At 35.7% G+C, this 10,196-nt stretch overlaps 2 protein-coding genes across 2 annotated transcripts; one reads left to right on the plus strand and one right to left on the minus strand.

Annotated features, from left to right (window-relative positions):
• Positions 1–42: 42 nt before the first annotated feature.
• LOC122395978 (DEAD-box helicase Dbp80) lies at positions 43–3,131 on the minus strand. Its single transcript, XM_043394009.1, has 8 exons — positions 2,896–3,131; positions 1,851–2,071; positions 1,684–1,776; positions 1,391–1,608; positions 1,121–1,298; positions 789–1,026; positions 550–712; positions 43–463 (listed from the first exon to the last, which is right to left on the minus strand). The coding sequence occupies exons 1-8, from the start codon at positions 2,956–2,958 to the stop codon at positions 210–212; spliced, it is 1,428 nt and encodes a 475-aa protein (XP_043249944.1). The 5' UTR covers positions 2,959–3,131; the 3' UTR covers positions 43–209.
• Positions 3,132–3,152: 21 nt separating this feature from the next.
• On the plus strand, positions 3,153–8,891 carry LOC122395976 (protein shuttle craft). Its single transcript, XM_043394006.1, has 11 exons — positions 3,153–3,381; positions 3,479–3,640; positions 3,740–5,284; positions 5,358–5,531; positions 5,606–5,995; positions 6,078–6,359; positions 6,425–6,715; positions 6,827–7,290; positions 7,378–7,908; positions 7,993–8,099; positions 8,167–8,891. The coding sequence occupies exons 2-11, from the start codon at positions 3,625–3,627 to the stop codon at positions 8,267–8,269; spliced, it is 3,903 nt and encodes a 1,300-aa protein (XP_043249941.1). The 5' UTR covers positions 3,153–3,381; positions 3,479–3,624; the 3' UTR covers positions 8,270–8,891.
• Positions 8,892–10,196: the final 1,305 nt, after the last annotated feature.

Consider the following 10,196-nt stretch of genomic DNA (forward strand, 5'->3'; position numbering starts at 1 on the left):
AATCGCAATATCAAATAAATTGATGGTATAAAATCATGAAAAAAAAAAAAAATCAAAAATAACATTTATCGGTAATATATGTATGCTATTGGAAAAGAAATACAAAGAATTGGTATTAAGAATACAAAGATCTATTCTTTTCGGAAGTATTACAATACACCTACGTACGTTAAACGTTTAAAGCATAATTATATTTCTTACGCGTTAATCTAAGCTCCAATTTTTTCTATTTCATCTGCGTCATCCGCATCGAGATATTGTATTTTCTTTCCAAAATGTTTCTCTATATCTTTACATAATTCCATTGCGTGCGGTGAATCTATCAAATTGATAGCAATTCCAGATTTACCAAATCGTCCGGTTCGACCGATTCTGTGCAAGTATGTTTCACAATCTGCTTGCCGGTTTTGGTCCATTGGTAAATCGAAATTCACTACTATCGTCACTTGTTCAACATCAATGCCTATAAATTATAAATTTTCATCATCTATATTTTTTCAAATATTATTAAAATGTTTAAATGTTATATAAACATTTAATAATAATTACCCCTTGCTAAGACATTTGTCGTTATAAGAACTTTTTCGAGACCAGCTCTAAACCGATCCAAAACAGATATTCTTTGTTCTACCGTTAATTCCCCAGATAAAACGGCTACTGCGTGACCATCTTTCGTCATTTTCTCAGCTAACCAGTTAGCTGTTTTTCTCGTCTACACGTAGTTACGAACTTTATAATTTTTAAGCAAATAAAATGTTGTATTAACGTTGAAATTTGAAGTATCTTACATGACAAAAAATGATCGCTTGTCCTATTGTTATTACACCATAAATGTTAGTAATAGCTGTATATTTTTCATCCAAGTCCTTGCACTTGACATAGTATTGCTTAATGTTATCTAAGCTTTCCTCTTCTTTCAATAATCTTATTATCAAAGGATTATTAACTATAATTTCTGCAAATTTCATGACTTCTGGCTCATAAGTGGCAGAGAAGAACATCATTTGACACGTGCGCGGAAGTTGCCTGTGTGTATACAAATGTAAGAAACGTATATACATAAATAACTTCTAACATCATATGAAAATCTTTTCGTGTTTTTGTACAGTAAAATAATTACTTATGAATACGAATACACTGATCTTGATGACCTTGCGTTGCGATCATTATATCGGCTTCGTCTAGAACAAAAACAGATATTTTGTTCAAACTAAAAAACTTGAATTTAACAGCCCAGTCCAAGACTTTTCCAGGTGTTCCTATGATGATGTGTTCCGTGATTTTCGATCCGCGACTTACTGAAATAATTAAGAAATTAAGATAAATGCCTCTTCCACGAGACACTACTCTTAAAAAAAAAGAAAGAAAGAAAGTTAATAGTGTACATTACTTTCTTCTCCTCTAACAGCATATTTTATTTTAATTTCATTGCAAAATGCAGACATTTTTGCTGCTACTTCCCCCGTTTGTATGGCTAATTCATACGTTGGCGATAAACAAAGTACTTGAGGGTAATTTTTAGTGGTATCAACTCTGCTAAGCATTGCCAAAACAAATGCTGCTGTTTTACCGGTTCCAGATTGTGACTGAGCAATCATATTTTGAGGTCTATAAATGATTATTGTATTTCATATTTGTTGGAGAGATTTTATAAAATGCTCTTTATAGAAAAAGCAAACTTACGGGTCGGCGAGCAAAGTTGGTAACGCAGTTTCTTGAATTTTGGACGGAGCATTGAACCCCATAGCATATACACCTTTTAATAAAGCTGGTTTACTAAAACGTGCATTACAAATTACATCTTTTCGAATTCTAAAAATAAACGAGAATTAAGAATAAAAAATACCAACAGATGAAGAGCTTCGAAAGATTTGACACTGTATAAAGGCGAAGATGGGTCTATCCTTTGGATTTTTAAATCCTTTGTTGTTTCCACCAAACCCTTGCGTAAAATTTTTTGTAGTAATGATTTTTCCGCGGGCGAGATCTCGTCCGTTCCATCGTCGCTCTTGGAGTCTGTACTGCCTGTTGTGCTTTCCTTTTGTTGTTTCTCTATGTTTAAGTTGGCCACCTATCGACGATCATTGATAAAAATATCAAGTACCGTGTTTCATTAATTAATCGAACGTTAATGCATCAACGATCGTCTTTGAAAATACCTCGTAGCGGAAGGGACGAAGTCAAGACGTTTATTTATTGTACGATACATTTGAACTGTTATTTAATCTAATCATTGTATGTACGTAGACAATGTATTAGGTCGTCCCATATGTTCGTGCCGAGTTTTCTACTGCAACTCGAAGTAATATATTAAACATATGATGGAATTTTATGAAAAATAGTAAACCTCTTCTCGTTCAAAAACTCCTTCCCCTTCTTTTGGCAAAGCCATTGCATCGTCGCTCGAAAACTTGCTGGACATTTTATTCAAATTTAGTTTAACGCTTTTCATTGAAACGTTTACATTTTCCAATTGTTTATCCACTAATAAGCCTGGAGATTGTTATATCTTATGTCTTATAAGATTCGGTTTTATTATATGATAACAGAAATATTTACTCAACCAGGCTCTACCACGGATTAAGAAAATTTTGTTCCATAAGCTGGTGTGGATTCCAAACTTCGAACATTGACACAATATCTATTTGTTTGAAATTTCTATGAATTGTTGATGTTGCTATGTTTGAAATTTCAGAAATCACCTCAACTGACAAATTTTCTTTGTTTTTTATTAGATTACAAATTTTATCCCCATCAATTTCAGAATATTGAACGGCACGAACTTATGGGACGACCTAATACAAGTGTGCAATATAAATTAAACAAAAAGGACTTTTGTTTTCGACGACAAATAGGTTAAGCCGGTGTCATAGATGCACGCAATAGAAATATTACCTTTGCGGATAGCTTTTCCTGCTCGTCCACATATTTTCCCCAGTCGAGTTTAGCCGAAGCCATACTAACATTGATACACTTAGGATACTTCACAAAGATAATTTAACTTTCAATAAGAACAGCAAATTGACAAAAACTCACTGTTTTTGTGAAGTATGGTTGAATACTCGGGCTAATGTGTCAACTTTAACGAAAATGCTATGGGCGCCATCCACTGCCATCTATTTGATAGATAGAAGATCAATCCTTTTCCCCACTTTTCCCTTACATTCGATATTACTTCGGTATCCAACAGTACCCGACAAGAATCTAAAGATATCTCTGTGATTGCGATTAATGTTTAATAGACTGTTACATCTGTGGTTTATTGCAAAATCGGTAACTCGTTTTATTCGATTTTAAACGATTATTTTTCTCTAGATTCGAACGATCGTTTGAATTTATGACCTGCATAAAATCTTCGTCGTTCAAATTTGAAATAATCTTGTACGAGAGCTCGTGGTTTTTTGAAATCATTTACGTTCTAAGCTCGTAACGAATGTGAATCGGTTCGCGTCACCGTAGGTATTTTTTTTATTTCCAGTCATCGAAAGTCACGACTGAAAAATTCTTCGTAAAATTTTTTTTATGAATTATGAAACACCAGTTCCATTCCGTTTAGTTTTATTTTTGTGTTGTCTTCGGTATAATTTATAGACATCAAAGTTTCAAAACGATTTTTGAAAGCATATGCTACGAGACACTGGTAGGTAGTTGAAGTAACGGATGAATCGAAGGGAAACAAGTTAACCATATATTTGGCTTTTTTGTGTTTTTTTGTTCACGTCGTAAACGTGGAAAGTAGCTTCGAAGGGGACGCACGAAGTCGAAGAAATTATGGCCACATGGGATGGTTCTTATTCAGGACCGAACGATCAAAATTACGTGTACCCTGATCAAAATACTCCAGGCACTGCTGCAGGAAACTGGACGTATTTTTCGAACAATTTAAACAACGATTATCTGCAAACTAATCGCGAATTCTACGTGCAAAACAATTCCGTGTACGAGCAAAATTGCCCGAACACGTTCTATCGTTCGGACGCGAACGTTGTGCCAAATCTGTTGTCCCAGACTAACAATTATCAGGAGCATTTGACAAACGCTGTAGACAATTCTCAAATATCGAATAATCTCGAATATTTTCCGACCGTCGTCAAGTCCGAACAATATTTTGTACCCGTCGATTGTTGGAGCAATAATTACGATATAAAAACATCAAAGAGCAAAGGTAATTTTGCGAAAGGAGTTAAAGAAACTGTGCCCAACGTAACCAAACAGTCAAATTTGCATGCAACGGCCGAAGAGTTTGTGCCAAATCATGTTAAACCGGATGACGAGAAGCACGAATCGAAGAATGTAAATGTTCCTTGTTCGGCCATTCAAGCGGATTCTTATATCAAGGATACCAAACTTGCTCTTAGAACATCAGATAAATACACCTTTGGTGATGTAAATAAATATGAAAGAAAGTATGATAAAAGAAATGTAAATTATAAGCCCAAAGAAGGACAAGATCAGTTTTATAAAAGAAACACGTATAAAAATTCTTATCAGCAACAAGGTAGGGCTTCTCATAAATTTCAAGGTAATAAGTACTTTGCCGATAAACATTATTCAGATAAATCGCAAGTAAATGCAAAAGACATAGGTGCTAACGTGTCGGGTAGAAATACAATAAACGGTAATAGTTCTTGTAATTATAAAGAAGCTTCTGCGATAAATTTAAACGAGAGAGAAGCCTCTTCGAGTATGAATGTAAATTCGCATAAAAATAAAAGATCATTAAATGATGGCAGCGATAAAGGAAATACCATTACCAAAGATGAGAATGCAGAATCCAATGGAACGAAACAGTCCAATAATCGAGTCAAGGAATTTACCTATTATAACTCTGGTTCCATGCAATTGCATAATCCTCATAGAAATACAAAGAAATATCCATACAATGCTAGGCATAATAACAGAGAAGAGCACAGTTACAAAGAGAAGAAGCGCAATTATCAGGGGCATAATGTAATTTGGGATAACCATAGCAAAGAAAATAAACCTGGTGCGAAAGAACAAATGTACAGTCACGAGGAATCTAACGAGTTTAGAAAATGTTCGAACGAGGAAGCCAGACTTAGAACAAAGGAAGTTAAGGAAAGGGGGTACAATTACCAAGGATATGTCGGATATAGGGAATACAATAAAGGTGATAAAACTGAAGTTTCCAGAGAGAAAGATAGAAATAAAAGTTATACATTTGAAAGTAAAGAAAAGGGAAATGAAAATTGGAGATATAAAAGAGAAATTAATGAAAAGAGTAGTCTTCAAAAGCGGGAACAGAATAAGAGACCTTCGATCGGTACGTGCATAATTCAAATGAAGTTAATTATATTATTTTTTTATAATAATAATTATATTATTTTGCTATTTAGACGACGTTGCGAGTCAAAGGGAAAGATTGACGGATCAACTGAATAAAGGGCAACTAGAATGTCTAGTGTGTTGCGAAAACATGAAACAGAACGATTACATTTGGTCATGTTCCAACTGCTATCATGTCTTACATTTGAAATGTATTAAAAAGTGGGCAAAATCATCACAAGGAGGTAGGTGGGAATAGAAAGGACATTTTAATATTTTACTTGCCGGGAATCGTAAATAATCGTTCGCATCGTTTTAGAAAATGGCTGGAGATGTCCAGCGTGTCAAAACGTGAGCTTAACAGTTCCCGAAGAATATTACTGCTTTTGCGGCAAGACAAGAGCACCCGAATGGAATCGTCGTGATATTGCACATTCTTGCGGCGAAGTTTGCGGTAGAATATTATCGAAAAATAGTTGCCCTCATAAGTGTACTCTTCTGTGTCATCCGGGATCGTGTCCACAATGCATAGCAATGGTGACAAGATACTGCGGTTGTAGCAAAACATCGCAAACGGTACAGTGCAGCACGCATAAATTATTGTTTTGCGACTGTATATGTGGCAAGGATTTGAATTGTAGCAGGCATAAATGCGAAGCGAAATGTCATCACGGGGAATGCGTAAACTGTGAAAAGACAATAGAACAAGGTACAAAAATTTTGGTATAATAAATACATACAGATTAATTTCTGTTCAACTTTAATGTAACAGGTTGTGAATTTGATTTTAGAGTGTTACTGTGGCAAAAATAAGAGGGAAGTAACGTGTCAGAAGAACGTTTCTCTTACATACTCTTGCGAAACTGTTTGCGGCAAATTATTGGAGTGTGGTAATCATACTTGTACAAAGTTATGTCACGCGGATGCTTGCGAATCCTGTTCTTTAACCCCGGAGAAAATTACTACCTGCTGTTGCGGGCAAACACCGTTAACAGAGAAAAGACAAACGTGCTTGGATCCGATTCCAGTTTGCAGCAAAATTTGTTCGAAGAGACTGAAGTGTGGCCAACCGAGTGAGTATTTTTAAACTAAGAATGCAACTTATCATGAATATAAATCGAATACATTTTTTTTACAGATAATCCTCATACGTGTAAGGTGAAATGTCATCAGGGAGAGTGTCCCGTTTGCGATTTAACCACCGACGTGAAATGCCGTTGCGGTAATATGGACAGAGAAATTCCGTGCAAAGATTTAACCTCGAAAGCTGACGACGCGCGTTGCGAAAAGAGATGCACGAAAAGAAGATCTTGCGGCAAGCATAAATGTAATCAACTCTGTTGCATAGAAGTAGAACACATTTGCCCTTTGGTGTGTTCGAAAACTTTGAGCTGCGGTAGACATAAATGTGAACAAAGTTGTCATAAAGGTATTACACTGTTATATTAAGTACATTAAGATTTTCAAGTCGCAACGTACAAACACGACTATGTTCGTTAAAGTTTAATATGAAAAGAAAATAAATGGTATATAAATGCAGGAAGATGTCAGCCTTGTTGGCGTAGTAGCTTCGACGAATTGTACTGCGAATGCGGGGCTGCTGTGATATATCCTCCAGTTCCCTGTGGCACGAGACGACCCACTTGCGACAAACCTTGTTCCCGTCAGCATTTCTGCGGACACGAGGTATTGCACAACTGTCACAGCGAGCCAACGTGTCCTCCTTGCACCGTCCTTACACAGAGATGGTGTCACGGCAAACACGAGCTACGGAAAGCCGTGGCGTGTTACGTAAATGAAATCTCGTGTGGTTTACCATGCAACAAACCTATCTCGTGCGGCCGGCACAAATGTATCACCATTTGTCATTGCGGCCCGTGCGAGAAGCCGGGGCAACTATGCTTTCAACCGTGCACCACGCCGAGAGAAATGTGTGGACATAATTGCGCTGCCCCCTGCCACGAGGGTAAATGCCCGGAGACGCCTTGCAAAGAAACGGTGAAGGTAACGAATTTTCTTCAGGGATAAAAGCGGTAAAAAGTGCGATCAATTAATCATATTATTTTTTGTAACAACGAACATCTTGTTCAGGTAACGTGTCAGTGCGGACGTAGGACCATGTCTCGCGTTTGCGCGGAAAATTCGAAAGAATATCAGAGAAAGGCGAGCAGTATGTTGGCTAGTAAAATGGCTGACATGCAACTGGGTCATTCGGTGAATTTGGAGGAAGTTTTTGGTCAGGGGGCAAAGAAACAGAATCAGCTGAAAACGTTGGAATGTAACGAGGAATGTAAAATAATAGAACGTAACAGAAAACTGGCGCAGGGTTTGCAAATTGTGAATTCGGATGTAAGCGGGAAGCTGATGCCCAAGTACAGCGATTTTATGAAACAGTGGGCTAAGAAGGACCTGCATTTTTGTCAAATGGTTCACGAGAAGCTAATAGAATTGGTACAATTGGCAAAAAGCTCGAAACAGAAATCGCGCAGTTATTCGTTCGATAGTATGAACAAAGATAAACGTCGTTTTGTTCACGAGTCCTGTAAGCATTTCGGTTGCGAGAGTCAGGCATACGATCAGGAACCTAACAGAAATGTTGTTGCTACTGCTGTGAAAGATCAGGTACATATAACGATTCTTACCTGTTTTCAATCGTAATAAACCATATTTTTTAAACAATTTGTTACTTAAATAATCGTATTACAGTGCTGGTTGCCCAGCTATAGTCTATTAGACATTGTACAACGAGAGAATGGTCAGAGGAAAGTCCCAGGTCCGATGTTGAACACTTCAAAATCCGATGGACCTGTAAAGTAAGTAGATTCTATGTTAATTATAAATGTAAACACCGACGTTCGTTTAAAATTTGTTATATTTTAGAACGATTCTATCACTGCCTACAAAAAGGAACCAAAATCCGGAAACGCAATCGAAAACGAAGATGTCAGATCCGGAAATAGACTACTTTGATTATCAAGGTTAAGATTATCATGTGTATATCGTGTACAGTGTAATGCGAATAGAACAATTAATACCAGAATTGAGGGAAACGTGCTGCTAAGTATATCTAATTAATTAAATGTTTTAGTAAATCTTATTTGTAAAATATGAATGCTTGTGTAATAACGAATGCAGGTTGTTTAAGTATTTCTTGAAATACAAACGTATTGAAATTGTGAAATTAAGGGTATAACGATGATAGATTAACTTTTTAATTTTAATTTAACGATAATAGTTTCTCTTTAATGCACAAAGTAATCTTTCGTTTCATTAATGTTCCCTAACTTACGATTATCATTTAACCGAGGAAAGAAAAAAAAAAAAAAAAATTAATAAGTGTTTTTGATGTAAACGGTAGAAAGAAGAAAAGTCACTGTAATTATCATGAATGTTTTTTGTTTTAAGGATATTATTATAAGATTATCGAGGCTAATACGAAGCATAGTTGTAATTACGATAACAAACAATGTTCACTGATTTATGACTTCTTGTTGCTTATACATATTTTCTTTTTTATATCTGTTCTCATTTTCATTAATAATTCGATGTATCTACGCTTGTCAGGTACTATGACAATGTGATAAGATGAAAAAAAAAAAACAATAAACACGCATCTATACAATACTATATAGTAATACTATGTCTATTTAATATATCGTTACTATCATTTTATTTAATAGAATTAGAAGTATGTAAAAACATTCCTTATGTTCCTATTAATAAAAAATTAAAATCATAGTACATATTTTCCATAGTTTTTATTTTCATTCCCCTCTACCTATTCCCACGTTTTTACATGTAATTAATAAATTATAAACGATTACTGGAAGCGATATTTATTTAAATATTGCGCAAAAATCTGCAAAGAAACGGTATCGCCATCTAATATCAGGAATTCGAACTGCTGAAATGCATATATATATATGCGAGCTCACGTACGTGAATGACCTATAGTTGTGTGAAAATCTGCAAAGAAACAGTGTCGCCATCTAATATCAGTGTTTCGAAGTCAAAAAATCGTCCCAGGATCACAGAATGTTAGTGGAGGTATCCGGAGTACAGCTACCCCCACTCCTCCTACTCCTGACGCGCAGTACCTTGATTATTCATTAATAACTCCTTTCCTGGGAATAAAATATGAACTTTTAGAATTGAAGAATGTAGTGTAGACCCTTGGCTAGATTCAAGGATAGTTTTTAGAACGATTCCGCCAGTAATTAAGACGTTATTAACGAATATCGGAAGTCGTAACATTTACGGCTGTATCACTGTCTGCTTTAATCGATTAATTATCAATTTTTTAACTATAATACCCATATTTTGGTTATTAGAGAACGAAGTAGACATCCCTGGGAACATTCAAGGACCGATTTTACTACGCTGCTTGTCCTAATTAATTACTTATTAGCGATAGATCCCTATGGTGTCGCGTTAAAATGTTAAAAACAGAGGGCCGACTTCCGATATCGGTTAATAACTATTTAATAACGTGTGGCATGGTTGCAAAAGGTATCCTTGAATCTTCCCAAGGGTCTATACTATATTCTTAAACTCTAAAAGTTGATAATTTAATCCCAGGAAAGGCGTAATTAATAAATTACGAGCAGTGAGTCATTGAAAGCAGTTATTTCTACTGTGGCGCCACCAGTGGCGAAAACAACGAACTATGTGTTTCTCGGCTTGTAATGAACTTATTGCTCGTTAATTTACTAATTACGCCTTTTCTGGGAATAAATTGTGAACTTTTAGAGTTTAAGAATATAGTATAGACCCTTGGGAAGAATCAAGGATAGTTTTTAGAACCATGCCATGCCTTATTAAATAGTTATTAACGAATATCGGAGGTCGGGTCACGGTTTTTAACCTTTTAACGCGACATCTTGGTGATTTATTGCTAATAACTAATTAAT

The sequence above is a fragment of the Colletes gigas genome, unplaced genomic scaffold (assembly GCF_013123115.1).
Source record: "Colletes gigas isolate AHSC1104 unplaced genomic scaffold, ASM1312311v1 Colletes_gigas_Sc00006, whole genome shotgun sequence".
Classification (NCBI taxonomy): Eukaryota; Metazoa; Arthropoda; class Insecta; order Hymenoptera; family Colletidae; genus Colletes; species Colletes gigas.

Excerpts from the sequence above, each read along its gene's own strand:
- LOC122395978 (XM_043394009.1), bottom strand. The coding sequence starts at position 2,958 with ATGGCTTCGGCTAAACTCGACTGGGGAAAATATGTGGACGAGCAGGAA. Across the intron at positions 2,072-2,895 it reads AGGAAAAGCTATCCGCAAAG|GTGGCCAACTTAAACATAGA; the intron begins GTAATATTTCTA and ends GATCGTCGATAG. Across the intron at positions 1,609-1,683 it reads CCAACTTTGCTCGCCGACCC|ACCTCAAAATATGATTGCTC; the intron begins GTAAGTTTGCTT and ends AATCATTTATAG.
- LOC122395976 (XM_043394006.1), top strand. Across the intron at positions 5,996-6,077 it reads TGAAAAGACAATAGAACAAG|AGTGTTACTGTGGCAAAAAT; the intron begins GTACAAAAATTT and ends ATTTGATTTTAG. Across the intron at positions 8,100-8,166 it reads AAATCCGATGGACCTGTAAA|AACGATTCTATCACTGCCTA; the intron begins GTAAGTAGATTC and ends GTTATATTTTAG.